Source organism: Streptopelia decaocto, assembly GCF_964273445.1.
Source record: "Streptopelia decaocto genome assembly, chromosome: 2".
NCBI classification, from domain to species: domain Eukaryota; kingdom Metazoa; phylum Chordata; class Aves; order Columbiformes; family Columbidae; genus Streptopelia; species Streptopelia decaocto.
In genome coordinates this window covers 152185137-152207620 of record NC_138655.1, presented here as the reverse complement: position 1 = coordinate 152207620, position 22484 = coordinate 152185137, and the positions used below count along the sequence as shown (strand labels likewise).

Sequence of the window (22484 nt, the reverse complement as noted above, 5' to 3'; positions counted from 1 at the left end):
AGCCGTGCACCTCTGAAGGCAGCACAGGGTTGGATTGCCCTCCTGACAGACACCTGCATTGTGGTCGGTGTCTAAAAGTCACGTGTGACAAACTGGGCCCAGATAATTAAAATTTGTGGTCAGAATTGAAGATTTGGTGGGAACTGGTTTGTCCAAGGCGTCAGAGGGAGTAAGCGTGAAAACCAAGGGAATCCCAACGCCTGGCTTTGTGCTCAGAACCAGCAGTGGAAAGCGGAGTTTAAAAATGCTGCGTATCTTTGAGGTCCAAATTCTTTCTCACAGATTTAGGCAGCTAACAGGATGATTTTTGCATAGAGGCTAGGCACCTTTTTTGTGGGTGATTATGGATGTTCTGAGACCCGCTCTCATGCTGTGCGCCTGAGGTACTTCCAGCTTTGCTCAATATTTTCCATCATTCAGTGATGACTTTTGCACTGATTGTGTGAGGGAAAACAAACTCTATTTTGGGTCAGACAGGTGGCCTGCTAATGCCTAAAATCAGTAATAAACAACAACAATAAACAATGAAAAGCAGAATCTTTGTGGGGGTGGCATCATAATTTGGGCAGGTACATTCTTGGGAAGGGATCATGAAAAAGCAATTTTCTAAAGTTGAGTTCAGTGCATCAGACACATTTCTATTTATCTATTTCCAATACAGAATTAAAAGCAAATATTCCCATGGAGGTTGCTATTAAATCTGAAACTGCCTTGATTCTCTCAGCTCATGCATCCTGCCTAGCCGCCTCTTCAGCTGATTTGATCCGGTCACGTAGCAAAGGTGTCAAGTGATTTATACAGTTAGTAGGAACTGATCTTGCTCGGGGGGTTTCTTCACCCAGGTGCCCAGACCGGCTTTCTGAAATGCTTTAAACAGCTGCTGCTTGACAGACTGGTACGTCTGAGCCACTAGCTTTGCCTCGCTGTACACTGATGGCATGTCTCCATGGCTTGGTGTTCGTGTGCTCAGCTGCAGAACAAAAATCAGGGAAGGGGAAAAAAATAAAATAATAATTAAAAAAATCAACCCATGAGCCAAAAGAAACAGGAGGCTTCAGTAGCTGTATAATCTTCCTGTCTACATTTCATAAGCAACAAGCTATCACTGTGCTTTGTGTGTTTGCTTTTGGTTTAACAACAAAAAACCAGGGAAGCAATAAATGCCTGTGACATGGTTTTGAGCCATTGTGAAGAGGAACAGGGTAAACAGCTCTGCCGTGGAGTGGGCAGAGGCAGTAGCAAATCTTGGTGTGTTTTACAAAGACAAAAACCTACTTCTCAGTTAAGATGATTTTTAGGAAAACAAAAAGAGAAAAAATCCTTTCTGGGGATCTTTAGAGAATGTGCTCAGTTTATGCCAGGAAGCAGAACAGCTTAGTGCTTCCAAGTAATGCCAAGCAACACAAGAAGGCGGGTCCCCTCCCACACTCACCCTCTTTAATCTGTGGTTATAAGAGATGCTGTGAAACCTGCCCAGGACAGGGCAGAAATCAGGTGTCAAGATTTGCGCTGGTGCAGGAACACTGAGAGTTCTGCTGGGACACCAGAGCTGCCCAGGGAGATGGCAACCCACGTCCACTGTCTCTCATCACCCGGGCTCACACATGGGGCGAGCACCCTTTGCTGTGCATAATGACTAAATAAACAACCTCCTGTGACCTGCCCAAGTCTTAACAGTGCTGAACCAGCAGTGAGGCTTTGACACTATATGAAAGAAAACAAAGTCTGAAAAATGCCTCACAGCAAGCAGAGGGGTGAAAGTCCAACACTTACAAGCCAGGGAAATAGCACCCTGTCAGTGCATCAGACCCACCTTGCCATGAAGCTTTGCCCATCGAGAGAAGAACATGTGTTTGCAGAGCCGTGAGGGATTCCCGCAGGTCCTTTTCCCCGTCGTGGCATTGATAACCTCCAGGTCGGTGTTCCCCACAATCCAGTTCACACTGAAGCTGGGAGATTTTCCAGGCTGCCGGGCATCAGCGTGGCTAACCCCTGGCAGGAGAGAAGGACATTGGTCACATCCAGTGCCCAAAACCTTCAGCAGCAGCTAACATGTGGTGGGTAGTTGTGGCACATGAGACCTCCTTGAGAAAAGATGCTGATGTTGTGCACAGCACATGCAGTTGTCACCACCAGTTAAATGTTACCAGTCTGAGTACCTTAGAGAGACATAATTTAGCAATTCCTGTAGCTCTTTTGCCACCTCACAGGCAAACTTTCTGTTAGCCTAAAGAAAGCCGTTGGATAGTAGCATGTGATATTCACAGCAGCCTTGCGGTTGCTGAATGAAATCTTTCAGAAAGGCTTTAATGGGATAGCTGGTCTTTAAGAAGAATTAAGCAGCCAAGTGCTTTTGCCATGTGTTCCTTCAGGTGAGCTTTCCATTGTTCAGCATATTTATCTGCTATTAACTGCTGGGGCCTTTGATGTGATGGGAACTCTGGATTGTAGGCGCTACATTTAGGGGATAAGAAAATATAAAACATATATTTAATCATCACAGGGATTTTATTAGTTCCAAGTTAATAATGATCTTGTGTATATCACACAACTACATAGAAAGCTTTTGCTCCCAATCTTTAGTCTGGTTGCAAGATTCCTGCCCTGTATGGGTGCAACAATCTCTTCAAGCACTACTTAGAGTCCCAATGACAATATTTTGGATATCTTTAAGTGGAATGCATCTTATTTAATTTTACCCAGCTACAATGAAGATGCTTTTGGTTCCCCAACGTAACTGCATGATCTTTGTGTCATTCACACGGCCGGTTTTGGACATCTGGATCACACAGTGACGTCCACTGTCTAATGGGAAAGACCTGTTGGAGCAGGTCCAGAGGAGGGCTACAAAAAGGATCAGAGAGATGGAACACCTCTGCTACCAAGTAAGGCCAGGGAGTTAGTGTTGTTCAGCCTGGAGAAGAGAAGGCTCCAGGGAGATCTTATTGTGGCCTTTCAGTACTTAAAAGGAGCATGTAAGAAAGATGGGGATAGACTTTTTAGCAGGGCCTGTTGCAACAGGACAGGGGGTAATGGTTTTAAACTAAAAGAGGGTAAATTTAGACTAGATATAAGGAAGAAAGTTTTTATAATGAGGGTGGTGAAACACTGGCCCAGGTTGCCCAATGGGGGTAGTAGATACCCCATACCTGGAGACATTCAAGGCCAGGCTGGACGGGGCTCAGAACAACCTGATCTGGTTGAAAATGTCATTGCTCATGGCAGGGAGGTTGGATTAGATGAGCTTTGAAGGTCCCTTCCAACCCAAACTATTCCATGATTCTGTGGGTGAGATCTCCCTTGGGTCTAAGTGCAGATCAGGGCTGCAAGGTCAGTTGTGGGTCTCTACATGACAGACTTATTTTTAATCAGGTAAATTCTTGTCTCTTCTTAACCATTTAGTGTAGCTCAACCTTTGCATGACTCCTCTCACTTTCTTATTTCTTGTACCTGAAACTAGGGAAGGATTAGTCTTTGCAAGGAAATAGGAGTAAAGAAAGCGGTTGGCTGATTTTCCAGCACAGGACAAATTCAACCAAGTGAGTTCTGCCTTGCCCTGCTCATTAGTGTTTTTTGGAGCAAAGAATCAACATCAGGAGCTTCCAAGGCTGGAAAAGACAGAGTGACCTGAAGCAGTTTGAATATTTTGGAAAATGTGGGCATTGGATGATGTGTCTGGATCCAGCTGTTGTGTCCATTTCTACTAATTTGCTGTGTGGGCTGCTAGCCTGCAAACCTGGACAGCAAATCCACTGTTGTGAGCAGGCAGGTGGGACTGTGCTGGTGGGCAGGGGCTGCCTGGCATGGCCACCCCATCACCGGCCAGTGCCAGGGCTGGATCTCTGTTTCCAAACAGCAGCTCCTGCCAGATCCCTGCCTACAGCAGCTCCAGCAACAGCTCGTGGTTTGCACAGCTTGATGGGGACTTGCTTTCATTGCTCTTGGGTGGACAGCAAAAGAAAGGTCCTTTGCATTTTCCACTGAAGGGTTTCAAAGAACTTCTGCGTGGAGAAGTACTGGTACGAGCTGTTCAGAGCGGAGGAGATTAAAGAAGAGAGATCAAAGCCCATCCTTTCCAAAGTGCCCCTCTTGCACACCATAAGCATCTGCTGATCTCAGGCAGAACAGGAGAAGATAGGAGGTGGTGGGAACCCGGCATCCACTGCTGCATTTAAACATGCTGAGCTTGGTAAGTCCCTGAACGAGACCAGGGAGAGGTGGAAGGCTGTGCAAGGTCACCTGTGGCAGAGACGCTGCCTCTGCAAGAAGCTACCCCGTCCTGCCTGGGGCCTCTCAGCATCATGGGAAGCAATGTTGGTGAGGGACATGGTCCCTCTGTCCCTCCCAAGGAGGTCCCTTCTGCTCTGGAAGGGAGCTGAAGAGCCAGAAGGAACTGAGCACACACACACACAGAGAAAGGTGGCCATTGAGGGGAAAGAATTACATGGCACAACCACTTTGTATTGGTGGCAAAGCTGGAATTGCAGAATCATCTCAATCACTGGGACTGAACTCGCTATCATGTATAGAAGAGAATTACAGCTAAGTCATAAGTCACCCAGGATTTGTAAACACATTCATGTCGTATTAATACCTCTTTCAATTTTTTTCCTCTCCTGAGATAACAGATCAGTCTGCATCTAAAACTCCAGTTCACCTAGGCAACAGGATATAAACTGAGAGCTTGAAAATCAGATAGGTCTCTGGCGCTATTCAAATGCCTCTATACAGAACAAGATGCAAACAGATGAAAACCGACTGTTTGACACTATGCACCACTCTCTGTCAAGATAGCACCCAAAAGCTTAGAGGACTGAGCGCCAAAAAGCGTGATAGCAAACACCCTGATGTGCAGCATTGCCACAGGCCACTAAAAGAATGTAAATGCTGAGAAAACACTGCTCAGAGGAAAAGAAGGAAGGGCTGCATGGCAGACAGAGCAGGCTGTGTGTGCCCATCAGCTGGGGGCTGTACGTCCCTGCCCAGCATGGGACCTGTCCCTGCTCTTGGTGGGTGTCTGGGAGAACTGGAGCTTGTCCCAGTGCCTGGAAAACTCTCCGTGCTGGTTCAGCTTTTATGCTTTCTCTTCCCAGCTGTCATATATAAGTTCATGTATTAAGGTAAGTAGAAGATATTTTCACATCAATTTCTGAATGCAAAAGAAGAGACTTAAAAAAAAAAACATGGGACTCAGGACAGATGCAAATACAGAGCTTAGATATATTATCTGATTGTTGATTTTGAACCTTTTAAACACATTTTTCATGTTTTTCTTTTCACAAGTAATTGCTCTGATTTTATTTCAAAGGTAACACCCAAATAATCTCGATAATTTTCTCTCCTTTATGTAAAACATCCTCCTTAAAAACAACACAACAAAGAGCACAATAGGAGAATGTAGAAACTGGAAGAAAAAGTCTTTGTACAAATAATATGAACTTGAGTATTGTGGGATATGAACTGAAATCTGTCCTCATGCTCCTCTCTCTCTCCTAGCAAAGCCTCATGCCTCTTCAGGATACCCTTTAGAATGGCCTCAATCTTAGGAGAAAAGGAAATAAGAAAGACACAGGGCTTTTCTTTCTTCTGAAAAATACACCCAAGAGTAATCCCAGTGAATGAGTGGATTTCCATCTGGCTGGGACTGCTGTGAGTGGAAAATCTCACTGATTATTCTTCTGTGGGGCCAAGGAGTTATCTTGGGATTTCTAATCACACACCATGATTCTCCTGTCCATTGAAGTGTTTGTACCGCTACGATCAAGTGACAAAATAATTGGCATCCTTATAATTGAAGGACTTCTGCAATTCGAAACCCCTGGCTGGTCTGACCCCTGAGAGGAACGTGGGATGTGAGGTTGCCTGGCTGAGGTTGCTGAGGTTTGGTCTCTAATGCATTTGGTATGGCTTTTGCTTGGTGCCCATCTCCTAAGTCACTGGTTATTCTGTTGTCAGTTTTCCAGGGAACAGAAATGCAGCACAAGCCTCAGCAATATAAGTTTTAAGCAGTATTGGCTCCCTGGGATTTGTGGGGGAGGGAAGATTACAAATAATGGCTTTAGAGACGAAAACAATGTAGACAGAGAGAGACAGATTCCTCCCACTGCTTCTCCTGGGCTGAAGAAAACCTACAAACACAACGGAAAGCAAAATGAAAGCTTTTCCAAACAGAAGTCTCAGGGAAGGAGGAAACCAGCCATGAAACATGAGATACACAAAGGCCCCTCTAATGCATTTCTAACTCCCTTGAAATCTCTGGCAACAAGTCTTGGACATAAATACATGCTTAGGCCAAGTATGAGACATTACTTTTAGTCTACAAGGCCAACCTAGGAAAGCAACAGCTGTTCTGTGGTTAAATCTCATATTAAATCCTTTATTATGTTTTCAGTCCTTCAACAGTTCAAGTGGGTTTCTCTGTACATCCTGCAGACACAGTGAAGGTGGATGTGATTTTGATCTTATTGTATGGGTGGGCTTAAAATATGTTAGGCCTGGCATAGGATGGGATCAACTTCCCCAACAGAAGATGCATAGGCTTCTGACAAATATGTGTGTTGGCAAAATAACAGCCAGGTTTAGGAACAGTGAGATTTTTCCTGATCATCTGTGAGTCCCTTCCTCCCTCTCTCCCACTCAGATGGGGCTGAGTAGTGTCCATGCAGGACTGGGGCAGGAGGGACAGAGGGACAGGAGGGGGCATGGGGTGCAGCAGAAGTCTGGAGCACAGTTTCCTGCATACTTGCATTGCACAGTTTTTGGCTAGCTGCACTGAAGAGCTTAAAAATGGAGATAAGCAGTTCAAATAAGAATAAGCCTCTTGACCTACTCACCTTGTAGCATGTACACGCACATTACACTTACAAGATGTACTAAACCACACAAAACCTGAGAATCTTCCCAGTGGCTAAACTATCACTTCTGCCTCAGCCAAACTAGTTTTGTCACAAGGACACGTTAAAAAAAAGAACTTTGAAAGACAATTATGTACCCCCAAAAAACACCCTATCTCCCATCTCTTTAACACTCTGACATTCAGGGAATCCTCCTGAAGAAAAATTATCAGAGTCTAAGAGTAATATAAGGGTCTAATCCTGTGCAGAATGGGTGGTCCTTAGCACTCACCTGCCTCATGAGGATCTGAAGGCATTTAAGTCTCCGTGGGGTTTTGCTGGGATGAGGACAGGCAGCAGCTGCCTGGCTGGGGGTTAAGGAAGAGGGAGTCAGGGGGATGGAGAAGAAAGGACCAGAGACCTGGGGTAGGGACAGGGGCTGGGAAGGAGAAGTGGTGGCAATGAGAGTGTCACAGAATCACAGAATCACAGAATGTCAGGGATTGGAAGGGACCTCGAAATATCATCCAGTCCAATCCCCCCACCGGAGCGGGAACACCCAGATGAGGTTACAGAAGAAGGTATCCAGGTGGGTTTTGAATGTATCCAGAGAAGGAGACTCCACAACTTCCCTGGGCAGCCTGTTCCAGGCTCTGTTACCCTTACTGAGAAAAAGTTTCTCCTCAAATTTAAGTGGAACCACCTGTGTTCCAGTTTGCACCCATTGCCCCTTGTCCTATCATTGGTTGGCACCGAGAAGAGCCTGGCTCCATCCTCGTGACACTCACCCTTTATATATTTGCAAACATTAATGAGGTCACCCCTCAGTCTCCTCCAAGCTAAAGAGACCCAGCTCCTTCAGCCTTTCCTCATAAGGGAGATGCTCCACTCCGTTCATCATCTTCCTGTCTCTGCCCTGGACCCTCTCCAGCAGTTCCCTGTCCTTCTGGAACTGGGAGGCCCAGAGCTGGACACGATATTCCAGATGTGAGTAGCCTGATAGATAGCTGGGAACAACTGGGCTGATGACATGACAGGCAGCATCCTTGAGAGGCAGCAGCAACACATCCCCAAGGTCTGCTGAGCAGGCAGGGCCTCCTGAGCAAACAAGCATCCTTTTTCTTATGGCCATCTGCTCCAAACAAGGTTACTAGCAAGTGATGAAGGAGCAGGAGCTCTGAGGAAGTGGGCACTGGCAGGGGGCTGCATGCACGGTACCTTAGGGTACAGAGAGCCACAAAGCACCAACATTGCTCCCCTCACACCTTCCTCATCCCGGCCACCCATGCGGGTGGGGACCTCAGCCCAAAGGCCAGGCTGCCATTAGCATTACAGTTACAGTTACGGTTAGGGTTTGGTTTAGGGTTAGGGTTCCAAGAGCCACAAAGCCTCTAGCTCCAGGGACAGTGGGGTTGCAAAAGGCCTGTCAAGTTGAGGGCTGGTTCTCCTGACTACACAGATTTAAGTTCTCGCTGGGTGAGGGAAAGTGGGATGGGAGACAGTTAAAATTAACTGAAAACTTCCTTCCCGTTTTTTAGAAATCTTTTGCTCGGTCATGCACTTTTTTTCCAGTTTGAGTGGTCTTTGCACAGTGTTTGTTTTCCTAGTCAGCTTATATCCACTTGCTAATCCCTTTTGTGGTCACTGCACATGAAAGAGAAACTGGATTTAAATGCATCTGTTTCTTCATTCTACAAATTCATACTCTGCGGGAAAAAAAAAAGCAGGCATGGGCTAATGGTTTACTTACAAACAAGCAAACTTTCCTGTTGGTGACCGGCACAATTAGTGATGGGAGAGGGGATCGTTTGTCTTGCAGGCAGGTGTTTGCTTACCACTGAGAAGCAGCTGATTGCGCCGGTATGAAGCTGGCAGCTGACCAATGTCTTCTATTCTATGGCTCATTACCCGGGAAAGGTGACCAGTGTGACAGAGGCTTCCCACAATGATGCTGTGCAAGTACATGGGTTCAATGAAGGAGCTGAGGAGAGCACCTTGTAGCCCAAGGATGTTCCATCTGGAAAACAAATTCAGGAGCAATGAAACACATGGGTAGAGGAATGGCCACAGGAGAGCTGCCCTGGGAAAATCAGCAAAGGCCAGAACATGGGCTGGAGAGATGAGAGATAAAACCATTCCTGTCCCTGTCCCGTGATGCATGAAGTGCTGCGCTGTTGTGTTGTATACTTGTGAACTGACTCCCATTCTGTGATGGTTTTAGATTACTGTGAGGCCACTGACTTAAGGGACGTATTTCTGCCTTGTGTTATTGCAAACAGAGACCTCCTGTTGGGAGCTGTTCTGCATAAAAGCATTTTGTGTCTGATGAATGTTCATTTAGCATGTCTTTAGCAGAATTTATTTTTTTTTCCTGCTTCTATAATTTTATGCTTGCAAGGGTAGAGCTAAAAGGAGTGCTTTTGTAATTCTGCCTTTATTTACCGTTTGTCATGCACTAGTACAATCCCCTAGCCATACAGCCAAGATAATATGTGACTTAGGTGGCTAAAACTCCCACAACATTTTTGTGAATAATTTTTAAAAGCCTCACAGGCTGACATTTCCTTTCACAAATGATCATGCAGATATGAAGACTTCCATAAGAATCAAAACCTGGCCCTGAAGAGAAAAAAAGAGCTACACTTTTAGGCATTTTTTTTGTAACTTATAGTTTGACCTTCTCTAAAGTGTTCAGAGTGAGGGATATTTCTCACTCTGTTGATGGCTTGAAGGAGCAGGAGAGTGATGGTGGAAACCTTGGGGCCTTCAATCTGTTAATGTCTGTGAGCTCCATACTGCTGCTGTTGGATTAGTTGCCAGAACTGTTTTGCATTTTAATACTCTATGAATTTTTACATCAAGTTAGGCACAAATATGACAAGATGCTAGCTCTAAGTTCTTCAAAGGACAGGTAGTTAGCTAAAAACTGGAAAAATTAAAAAGGGGAACGATATCATGATGCAGTTATCTTCTTAGTAAACCTATTCAGCTTAGCTCATCTAACAAGAACTTGTTTCCCCCTACACAAACACTAAAATACTCTCTTACACTTGGATAATAATTTTATATAAGTCAAACACTGTCAATACATTTGAATAGTTCAGGAGTTCAAGCTGAAAATGCTTCAGAAAACAATTGTTTTGGAGAGTGCATTTTGTCTCATTAAAAACCAAAACACCGGCAACATTTGGAACTCCACAGCCGACTGAAGGAGAGGGTAAGAGGTGCCTGCTATTTCAGGCAACATCCAGTGCCTGCCACGCTAAATAATGTGTTTAAAGCACAATCTCCATCAGCAGCAAGCATTAGGTAGCTAATTTCTTACATCATTGTTCTTTTCATTAATTAACATTTCTCAACCGTTAGTGCAATTATTGCAGTGCCTCCATGCTGTATGTCTCTTCATGATTAATAAGGAGTCATTATATTTCCCTTTCCTGAAGCAGTCAATTAACACGGAATACTTTCCATTAATTACTGAAGGTTTAAAACCAGCATGCTGTACCTGGAGAGCAATCTGCTCTAGGAACCTGTGACACCAATTGCTTTAAAAACTTCTCTTTAAATTTTATTCCAAAAACACAAGCAATTTAGCTGGCTATATTAATTTGCCTCCGAAGCAGGGCTGTGAATGAGAAACATCTTTTAATCTCATGCAAGAAAAGGCAGCCATCTGGCTGCTGAGGATTTCAGAGTCAGACTCTCCCTGCCTCCCTCTGTAAATGCAGGTCATTAAAGTAATGTGTTCATCTACATAAAACTCAAATGGAATATAAAAGGTAATATTTATATACAAACAATTTAGTCCCACAATTTAAACAGTCATTGGTTTTATGAAACATTTACTTTAGTCGATCAGATTTGCATAACTTCATTTGGGGGAAAAAAAATGTGGTCATTCCTGCAAATAACATCAGTTTTAAAGGAAAGAACTAGCTGCCTCTCTGAGTAAATACCTTATCAGGATGCAAAATTAATAATGCAAGCTTAAGAAACAGTTGAGTTCAGCTATCAGTACTACGCCTCTGACCAGCTTCTAAGGTGAGTAAAAAAATTAGACAGTGATATCTTTGTCCAGATGGAAACTTGGAAGATGTCAGTGTTGTTTTCAACATTTGACATTTCCTTAAAAAAACACTTGTATATTTGATTGAAGGAGAGAAAAAAACAGCTAAACAGAAAAACAACGTATGTTCAACAGTATTTGAATTCTAGCAATATGCACATCACAAGAAAACATCTGAGCTTTATTTACCAAAATAGGGGATTGTGTTAAGATCATAAATTAAAAGGTAATGATGATTATTTAATTAAATTCTTTGCAAGGAACCTGCCTTTTCTTTAGAGATATTTCTCTGCCTAATTCTGAACATGTTCATCCATGTGTAAAAAAGGGATTCAGATGTCAATGGAATTACCTTATTGGAAACCATATTATAAGCAAGATCAGGTCATCCCCTATGTATTAAAAGCATTTAATAAACATTAATTATCACAATGCTGCTGTGAGGTAAGACCCCCTTTTAATATACCCCAGGGATCCAAGGAAGAAAGACAGTATAATTTGCTGAAGTCTGCTGCACTGTTTGAGGCAGAACTAGAGTCCACAGCTTTTGGATGCAATAGTTGTCCCCCAAGGCAACCCTGTTTTCCCATCCCAAAAGAAGACCTGGGCATGTGCAGGTGGCAATGAAACTTCTATACGAGCCACAGTGGGTTTTGACTTCAAGGTATAAGTAGATACAAGACAAATTGGACGGAGGGGCCAGACCAAAAAAACAAGGGAGAAGAAATATAACAAAGAATACAGGGCGCAGGAGCAAGCCATGTCTGATGGGTAGAAGGTAGTGTAAAAAGGGACTGTCCTAGAACCAGACAGCATCCTACAATGGGGAGTACAGAGAAATCGGAAAAGGTGCTGACACCAAGAAGGCAATATTTGGTGGGGACTGCTTGCCAGGTCTTCTTGAGAAATGTCAAGAATGTGTCCACCACAGAGGTCGGGGGAAATGGGATGAGGGTGACGGCGCTGCCACCTGTGCACTGGCCGCTTCCCAGTTCAACATATCACTGTTTCAGCAGCATCTGTTCAGAGAAGAGGGCTGAAAAAGCAGAGAAGGGGCTTTGCTCTCAAGTCTAGCCCAGGTTCAGCAAAGTGTTTGGCCAGTTGTTTCTTTCTGGAAAGCAGGCACGTGCATGAGTCCTGCTCAGTCAGCATGAGTGCTTAGAGGTGTCCTGTGCTGAGCTGGCCAAAACAAGAGCCTTGCACTGCTGCTCTTGGCTGTGAGAGCACAGTAAAAATATGTAAAATATTCGGCAAAATTTTCAGTTACTCATTCTGCTTCTGTTCTGTGGATAAAAAGACCTGTCTTAGAGGACAGACAGTTCAGTATTTTGCATAAAAAATAGATTAAACTGACAAATATTTGGGGGAAGGTCTTTTATCCTGTGTATTGTTCATCTCATGACCAATGCACATGGCTGATGTACTGACTTGGTCCTTTGATATCTGAACATCTATGGGATTATTTGTAGATAGATGACAGGGAAAGATCTGTCTGAGCAACAGTGAAACTATCAATAACAGTGTTCACTTTTGAAGGAGCTATTTCTCTGTAGCCTAATTTAGGTCCATGAAAGTAGCTGTGTTCCCATCTGTAACAAAGTGCTCTCTTCAAATGTGGCTTTTCAAAATAAAATTATTATTCAGAGCAATGCAGTGTAACGTTTTGGGTCTTCAATACATCAAAGTGACTTTTCTCGCTATGAGGAAATACGCTGGATCATTCTGAATTTTCCTAATTGTGCAAGATTTTAAGGGCTGTTTTCAAGGGCACGCATGTGTCTAATAACTTATAAATGCTGTGCGCTTCATAACAACCCTTCCCATAAAGTGAGAATCAAGCTGCTGCTCCCTCAGTCACAGATCTTATTTAAAAAACCCCAAATCTTCAGCAAGCAGGATCAATAAAACCAAATCTCTCCCTTTTTCACTTAGATATGGGAGCTTTTGGTGCTTTAAATGGAAGAAAAGTACGCCCTTCCTTTTGTTCAAACAACAGATATTACTGCACTGTTTACAAAGACAAAATCCCGCGTCCGGTTTTCAATATAGATAATCCTTGAACAAATATATTTTTGCCTGTTTGTCAATCACAGAAATGCCAGTGACGAGCTGGGAGACATCCCAGAGCAGGCAGCCTTTCTTTAATTAGACACTGTGCTCCCTCGGCCCCAGGGTGGGCTGGGGGTGAGCCCTGCGGAGCCCCCATGCTGCCCCCATCCTGGCAGCCCAGGACCACCAGTGAGATATGCAGGGAAATTGTGTCCCCGGGTCACAACCACATCCCAGCCTCCACACCCGCATGTTGTAGATTCACCTCACCATGCGAGTTGGCTGCAGTCCCTCCCTGGGACCAACTGAAATATAGATGATAAAAATATTGAGGAAGGGGCTTGGGGGGTAAACCCACAGGGCTTTTCATGTGGTGTCTGCACGTGGCTCCTCGCCCATTGCTGGAACCCTTTTGCCGAATATTTCCAGCATCCCTTTGCACATAGCATTTCTCAAAGCCAAACACTGACATGCTCCTGCCCTCGAACCCCTTTGAAACCGAAATATGGAGGAATTTGCACGATGCTTCAAAACATCTCAGGGAACTGTGTCCACCTGCCATTGAAGCTTGGTGAGACTGAAGCGTGTCCTCAGGACCTTTGGAAACCTCGCCCATTAAAAAGCACTGCTGATGAATTTCAAAGCTTATTCTGTTAAGGCTTTTTATAAAAGATACCTTTTTTGGTCATTATTAAGAGCTTTAAGTCTTACTCGCTTGGCATGCTGTTAACCTCCTGTACCACAGTTTCTATTACCAATATTTCTAGCTATGCTTCACACAATATAAATTGTTATTCATGGTGGCCTGTGCTCAGCAGAACACCTGTGGTGTTCCTATTTATTTGACCATTTAGCTATTATTGGTTTGGAAACTGGAACCAGTGCATTAGTTTTTGATCTGTATTTTAACAGTAGGTGGTTTATATATGTTTTCTGGAACATACCTTTTGGTGAAAGATTGAAATTGAAATCTCAGTCACACAGAAAGGGTTTAAGAAAGAATATTACAAATCATGTGCACAAATAATTTCTAATTGAAGATTTAGCTGTGTTAATTGATTTTCATTTACATTAATAAGCAGCCTTTGAAGTAGCTTTTCTTAAGATTTACCTTGTCAGGCTCAGTCTTCTGTTAACAACAGCTCTGGTCGACAGGCTAACACTAAAATAGATCTAAGAATGCCAATTTCTAACCCTGACTTTTAGTTTTGCATTTTTATATGCTACATTTAAATACAGCTTAATGTGCTCAGATCATCTTGTAAAATGCTACTTCAGACTCCCACTGCTAAATCCTGAAACAGTGCCTGCAGACTACGTTACCTTGCAATATTCTGAAGATATTCTCAATAAAGATTCCTTCCTATTCTCTAGCTCATGGGACCAAATAATCCACGAAGCTCAGCCATGGCACAAGAGTAGGCTGTCAAGGCTGTAATGCAAAGTTTGGAGGTCCTTTGTTATTGTTTGTGTCATTTTACAGGTACTCTTTAGATGTTCAAGGTCTTGTTTAACCTCTGGGTTTAATGTCACTATTTTTGTGAAGCATGATGAAGTGGATGACCATTAACCTGGTGGCAAGAAAATACAGAGTCTTTCAAAGGTGACCTTTCAAGAAGCGGTAGTAAGAAAACAATTTTAAGGCCAGAGCTTACAAAATAAACACTGAATTCTGGCTTTTGTTTGATGTGTAAAGATGATGTTTGTGAGGATTGTTCCCTCCAAATCCTGCACCCTGCAAAGTCCGTTCCCCAAGCCCACACTCTACAAAGTGCCCTCTTCTGAAAGAAGACAAGTGCCATGGCTCATGCATTTACAACTACGTCTATGCACTATGAGTCTGTGTAGATGCAAGTTTTATGCATGGAAAGCTGACACCTCTCTAAAGTAAATACATCAGCTGGATTTCCAGTGAGCATGAGTGTGCTCTGCCCTGGCCATAGCACAAGGTCTGCAGTCCCCTTGCTAAGGTCTACCAAGGAAGAGGGTCTTGGGAAGAGCAGTGCAGTGTGCAACTCAGTCCCTAGCAAGACACCCAGATAAGAACTAATTTTTCAAACAAACCTTAGTGTTGAGTGCTTGGATTGAGATCCTCAGAATAATTTGCATGAGCACAGCAGTGGAGGTGATAACACAGGACCTTGGAACACTATGCTACAGACCTGCTGTGCTGTGGAACACCATGGTGTCCTCCTCCATGTGCTCCCAGAACTATGGCACTTTTCTGCCAAACCACAGGCAATGGAATCATTAAACCTTTCCGTACGGCTATTCGGGGGGAATGCCCTGCTATTTTGGCTTGGTTGATGCTCAGAGAAATAACTTCTCCAGTTTCTCTGCATGGAAGGAGAGGGGATTCAGATACTGGTGATGAGATGTATAAACCTGGTGAGTTCAAAGCACAGAAACTTCATAAAGAAGAAAGGTATGTGTTGTCAAACTGACGGCATGGTAGGCCTAGAGGATGAGTCATGGTGGAAGAAGCCTGGCCTGAAGCTCAGGTAGTGTTTCCAAGAATCAGAGGACAAAGCTCACGGAAGGGAAGGTTTCCGCACTCTGTGGCAGACTCCGAATTTCCCCTATAGGTCTATCCAGACGGGTGGTGGGCTTGAGTAAGAGAAGCGCACAGTTCTTTAATATTTTATGCAGTCTTTCATATTTCTTCTGCTGTAGGAACAAGAAGTAGAAACATTTGGAAATTCTTATTTTATATATGCATGCATTTGCTTGTGAGAACTATCACCTGCAAATCTGGCAAAAAGTACACACTGTGTGCTGTGGGAAGCCAGCAGTGTTGTGCTGGGGAGAGGAGAGACTCAGAGCTGGGCTGGCTTTGCATGGCTGGAGACCATGTCACTGAAGGGGACACAAGCAGGGAGCCAGTGTCCCCAAGGCCCCAGAGAACCAAGCAGGTGAGGCAAATCCCACCCCTGCAGCTGGTAGGAACCTGAGCACTTCTCAGTCCTCGCTGGTCTGAATATTTCTGAGGGTCCAAGACAGAATTTAGTGCTGAATCCTCCTAATGTTTGGTTATTGCATTTAGATCCTCAAAGAGGAGCTGAACTCTGCAGATATCCTTGTTTTTTACCTAAGTGTGTGTGCTTGTGTGTGTCTGTGCATACCTGTTGTGTACATATGTCAATTTCCTTCAAACATTTGTCTGGTCCTGAACAGCAACTGCAGAGATTTCCAAGAGCAGCAGCATTAACCTCACACTGACCTTCTAATAAGCAAAGGTACAAGCTGCTCCTGTATCCAGCCTTAGTGTGAGAAAGGGAGATGAAAATAAGCTTAATTTGGCCCATTGTATGAAAGGGTTTGCTAGCACAAAAAAGCCTAAATTGTTGTAGGGCTGTGATGTCTCTGTTGACATAAAGATCTTAATACAGGTTATGATTATCATGAAAAAGTGTTAAATGACACCCTTTTTTCCCCAAACAGCTGATTATTTTCAAAATTATTTTGCTCATGATATCGCTGCTTTTTTACAAGTGTATACAGTGTACATTACAGAGGAAAATGAAGGTCAAAATCTTAGGTTTTAGTGTAACTAATGAACTTTGGGTCTAAAGAACGTGGTTTAATCCTAAAAATCTATGGCACTGAGAGGCTGAACTCACTTCAGCCGCACTGTGAGACTCACAGAAGTTGTTAGTGTAAAAGCTAATGCTCTCTTAGGGTGGGTTATTTGAGGATTCTCTGAGCCCAAGCTTTAAATTCACACATATAAATGCATAGGTTTTTAAAGCCAGAAGGAACCACCAAGATCTCGTCTGACCTCCTTTATAAGGCAGTTGCAGAATTTCACCTTGTAATTCCCTGCCTGAGACAAATAACATGAGTATTCATGCCAGAAGTGTTTGTGCTTTAATTCAGTAAGGGAATAGGTATGATACCAGGCTGTTTATCCTGCAATCTTAATACAGCCACAGAGCCCAAATACTGCCTACCAAGCATCAGAGTCTCTCAAACTTGTGGTGATAGTAATAAAAATTGCTAAATGCCTTTGAATAACAAATAAATCTGATTAAACCACTCTCTGCTTATGGCTATCCTGTGAGCATGAAAACATAAATTGTTAGACACATGATTTATAGAATATTATTCACTTTTCTGAGTAACTCTCTCCGTTCTTGGGTCTTTGATATTCTGATAGCAATGTCCTTTGCAAATAATGCAAAATGATGTATATTTTAGCATCTACTGGGTAGGTTCTCAAGAGGAAACATTCTCTAATAGCCCAATGCTCCCGAGGGTCTTTTACAAGCAATAAAATCCAAAGTATACAAGCCAGATTTTTGTCAAATCATGCTCATATAAACACGAATTTCAGCTTTGCAGATATTTTTTCTCATTGTGAAACAAGTCTAGATGATGTGCAACCAGATTCCTGCACCCTGCAGACATTTGAAGAGTCAACTGACTATGTGATAGAGCAAATATTTGGAGTCTGAAGTGTGAATTTCTTCAGTGGGGGCAGGAGCAGGGAAAGGGCCCTTGAACACCAACCTCCTCATACATCAAACTCCTCTCCTGCCTGTACTTGCTATGGCCAGAGGCAAAGAAGGCAGAAAACAGCCCATGTGTGTGGAAACAAAGGTCAGGTGAAGAAACCTTTGATTCCTCCCCTTACAGGTGAGGACAATAAGGATAAAAGTTGATCGTAGATCATATGCCATGTGGTAAACTGAAATTTGGGATAAAGTTTATTGAAGATATCCAGACCTCTTCTCACCACTCTTTGCCAAGCTCTACATAAAATTTATAGCAGCTAAAAATCTCCAGCAACATTGTCACTGGTGGCTGGTCCTGAGGAGATTTCTTTTTTATCTGACTCGCAACAGACTTCTAATTTCACATTTTGTTAAAATGTTTGTTTTCACTGGCACAGTGATTCCCAAACGAGAACTTGTGATCCTGACTGAAGTTATGTCACATGTAGTTGTAATTAGGAGCCTGGTGGAAATAAAAGTGCAGAACCAGGTCTCGCAATGTGATTGTGAGACAGAAAGGAAGGGAAAGGTATGACCCCCAAGTGCAGCCAGGGCTGGGAACATCTCTCAATAGCCTTGTGCACTTTCTATAGAGGCTTTCAGACCCTTCACCATGGTACATGCCATGGCAATGGCCCCAGCACTCTCTGGACTCCATTTGCCTTTCTCATTTTCCCTTGTGAAAAGTTTGTTGTGTGTTTTCTATTTTATTTTATTTTATTATTTTATTTTATTTTATTTTATTTTATTTTATTTTATTTTATTTTATTTTATTTTATTTTATTTTATTTTATTTTATTTTATTTTATTTTTATTTTTCCTTTTTCTCTTTTTTCCTTTTCACATTCAAGTCTATGCTCTCTCCTTTATTAACTTTGAATTTCTCTACTCTAAATCCCTGTTTGGGCCCCTCTTGTCTGGTTTCCATCACTTCCAGACCCGTACACAAGCTCTTCTATGACAATATCCCATCTCCATCCTTCCCCTTTATTAGGAATGACCGTTCCCTCTTCCTTGTAGCCTTCATAGATTTCTGAATCTCCATGCTTTCTTAATATTTTCTCTTAATCTGCTAATTCAGATACTGTTCTACTAATTTTCCCTGTACCAGAGCTCTTAACCTGACCAAGGACCCCACAGTGCTTGGAAGTGTCCAAGCATCTGAAGCATCTGTAGTGCCACACCACTACTGCCATTCCTACAAATGTTGCTTTTTCCACCCCTTTTCTCAGCCTGTTTTCTAACTATCCCTTACTGGTGAGAGCAAACATTGGATGTTCAAAGCAGGGAATCATGATTGCTGATTTTTATTTTTTTTTTTAAAGCTGGGAAAATCCAATATCCATGTGAGTTACAGTTCAAATAAATAATAAACATTGCAGTCATTGATATAATATTGCAATAATAATATCAAAGATGAGACCTGCAAGATTTTTTTTATCCTGGAAAAACTTTGTGGTAGATTCTTTTTTTTTTTTTTCACAGGCTTCAATATTTTAGCTATGTGGCAAGAAGGAAAGGATTCACTGAAAGTGCTTAACACATGTGCTTGGAGAAAATGCAGCTTCTGAGACTGTGCCTTATAGTCAATATCCCCATCAATAGCAAATTTAACACTGTTTGTAATGCTGATATTTAATTCACTGGCTAACGACATTCAGAACCGCAGAAAGTGCAACATTTCCATTCTCAAAGTTAAATTTGTTTAGTTTTTCGAGCCCATATGAGTCTGAATTTTGACAACTCAGCTGCATCTAAAACAGTGCATGAGATCCACTGCAAACAGTTTGGGTTTGCTGTTATCTCTTTATGAATAAATGAAACCATTACAGCAGAAGTTGCACTTTATCCTTCATGCAAACACAACGGTTGTGATGATTACACTTAGCAGAGGGCAGATGTCGTGAGTCTGCTGCTATGTCCATTTGCTGGTTCAGTCGTAACATTTTTCTGCCAAAATGCTTTGCTAAGCCTACAGACTAATTTAACTTCAGTAGGTCACCCAGTTAAAGCTGAGAGCAGAATTTATGCATTTGCATTGAACAAAAGCTTTTTGCTTTTTTGAAAGATGATAATGTTTATACTGGCGTTTAATAACTGGGCCAAACTCTTGACTGATGTAATTCAACTGAATTCCTAGGCATGATATTCCACTAGAGAATTTCATCATAAGATATAGATTTTCATACCTATGATGTAATGTATTTTGCATGTAGGGCTGCATCTATAGCTAATGCATGTAACAGATACATAATTATAAGTGTATTTGTATGTATAGTTATATACTAATAGTATAATGAGTATGCGTCCAAACGCACAAACTTTGTTTTCAGTTTGTGATAGCCATCATTTGCTACTAGTTAACACCCTAAACTGAGAATGGTGAATGTATTGATGTTTTATGTGCCACCACGGAATAATTATGAAATAATTGCTAACAGCATTTATTTGACACAAATATGTTTTCTATTTACAGGACAGAGAAAAAAGCCACAGACATAGCTGTGATATGAGACTTCTGCAATGACAATCAAAATAGTAGAAATATTCTTAGCAGCTTTTAGGACTCTTCATCCAACAGGGTGCAGATGTGCTAAGTTTATCTGCATGAGGGTTGGTTTGCAACTTTTGGGGTAAATGATCCAATAACAACAGAGTGGATGTATTTTATTTGCGCACTGAAATTCTATTGGCAAAAAATGCTGCAAAGAGAGTTTATATTTTTGTCACACTGTAAAAAGCAACTAACAACCCATGGAGAATTTGGGAAAATGTTCTCTTTACATTCCATCCCATTTATACGGTCTATTTTCACATACAAAGAAGGTCTTTGTTTCTCTGAGGTTTGTCAGCACCTGCTAGCTATTCCTCATCGGTAACCATAGCCCTTTGCGAAATCAAATTTCATTTCCACATGCAAAGGCTTTTGTGATGTATAAACATCAGGTGGTACAGTACCTGGCGATTTTGTCTGTACAGGACATGGTGATGAGCTGCTCTCCCAGCAAGACGCCGTCCCACGTCTGAGCTGCGTTGTGACACCGGACGGGAATGGTTCCTTCTCCAGACTCAATCTTGGTTCGGAGGTGCCCGCGGTATTTTCTCACTATGTGCTTGCTGCTGTTCACTAGGCAAAATAAACACAAGAACGGCAATAATTAAATGTTTTTAGAAAGAAACTGAGAGGCAGTGTTGATGCCATAGATTGCATTTGCAGAACCACCTGTGGAGGGCCTTAAAATTGTATGTAAAATTAGATGAGATTGCAGCCCAAGAAAGCAGCACAATGGAGAAAAGTATGTGCTCCTTAGCATGGTTGTCTTTTCACATCCATCAAAACTCCCATACAGCGCACACTGAGCTCATTTTCCCATTCCCACTCTCTAATATATTTTAAAAAAAAGAGAGGTGCTCTGTTTTTTTAAAGAAGCAGTACAATTTCTTGTTTTTAACCCATGCTTATAGGATTGAGTTGTGTCAGGGGAATATTTGGAAAACCTTGGTTCCATTAGCGTTATCAAACACTCACCCTGCATGGCACAGTCCAGCCCAATACTCTAGTGTGATATTCTGTGGCATTTTCTGAATAATTTCAGAAATGAGGTTTTGGTTCATTATCACAAAGTTTCATTGAAAATTCTCAAAAGCTGAAGTTTTACAGTCTGGATAAAAAGCAAATAAAAACTTTCTAGTTCTTCATTGATTGCTTAAAGTCTCTCTATAGTCTCCCTATAGTGAGGAGCCCTCCTGTCTCGTGTCACACTGGTATCTTTAATACAATTGCCATCCATCACTTCAGTAATATTATATATTTGAGCTGACTTTGGGGTGGTGCAGGGTAAGCAGCTAATACACTTGTCCTGTGCTGCAGTGAACTTAACTGAGTCCTGCAGATAGGCAGCAAGTGCAGAAGATAATGACTTTTCTAAAGTACTTCACCTTAATTTTTATGAAAAGAGAAAAACTGAAGCTCAGTATCAAAATCACTCCTACCCTCTTTATACTGCTACTTCACCCCTGTGTATCTGTTTGTAAAAGAATAGCAAGGAACAACAAGGAAATCCTCCGGGTCTGCTCACTGTCTTCCCCTTAGAGGATTGCACTGGAGGACAGCTCTTCCATGAAGCAGACCTTCAATGATTTCCCTCTAGCCCAAACAAAAATAATGGAAAATGGTCCCTGATGGCCTTTGCTTTCAAGGAAAAGGAGTGCTGCTTCTACAGACATGAGGCTGTCACCTGCATTTCCAACTCTTCAGTGTTTTTCCATGGCCTCCATCTCAGTTGGATCAGAAGGCTCCTGCTTGTGATGGTGATGCTCCTCAGCGGGCTAAGAGGCTGCCTGGGTTCCTGGCACCGGGTGACACTGGGGTGTCACAGGCTGCAGGGCTCATGGAATCCATGGCCATGAGCAGCTGGTTCCATGCAAGCTCCCCAGCCACTCACTCTCTCCCTTGCTCATTTTTTACTGTCTTTGCTTTGTATGAGTGCTGCCTGTGCTGCAAGCTCTGTTGGAAGCAATTGACTGACTTTGGCTGCTGCCAATGGATGGTTTACAAAAGGAGGTTGGGAAAATAAATCTCTTTGGCCCATTTGGATTAGCAGAGGCATCGAACACCTGTAGAACAGCAGAGTCAGCTGTGACCTGCCAAGCGGATGGGCGGTCGAGCCCCTACTGATCATCACCTTTGGTTTCCTTCCCGCTTTTTTAAAATTTAAGATGGGGATGTTTGTGCCAGCAGCAGGCTGGACCAGGCATCAGTTGGATTAACTGGCCATGGTTGAAACCAATTCCCACCCAAAACCAGGCTTCATCATATCCCAAATGTCTGCAAATACTTCTGGGTTTGTTAGCGTTGCTTTGGGAATCGAGTTTGGGGAAGAATGGTTATTGCACTGCCATCTCCATCAGCAGTGGTGTCCCCATGGGGGACACAGAGGCACTCATGCCCAGTTGTCACAGAGCACCTCACAGCTGAGACACTTCAGTAACCACCAGTCTTGGAGTATTGTGGCTTTTCAGACTTTGATTCTGAGGGAAATT

The 22484-nt window shown here is 42.7% G+C and overlaps 1 protein-coding gene across 1 annotated transcript in view; it reads right to left on the bottom strand.

Annotated features, from left to right (window-relative positions):
• Nucleotides 1-793: 793 nt before the first annotated feature.
• Nucleotides 794-22484, bottom strand: part of ADARB2 (adenosine deaminase RNA specific B2 (inactive)) — a gene marked incomplete at its 3' end in the record, with an annotated part of 313548 nt that continues 291857 nt past the window's right edge. The window contains exons 7-10 of the mRNA XM_082045835.1: nucleotides 20400-20568; nucleotides 8669-8850; nucleotides 1814-1992; nucleotides 794-970 (exon numbers count right to left, since the gene is read on the bottom strand). Coding sequence (XP_081901961.1) covers nucleotides 794-970; nucleotides 1814-1992; nucleotides 8669-8850; nucleotides 20400-20568 — 707 coding nt within the window. The remainder of the gene's footprint in view (nucleotides 971-1813; nucleotides 1993-8668; nucleotides 8851-20399; nucleotides 20569-22484) is intronic.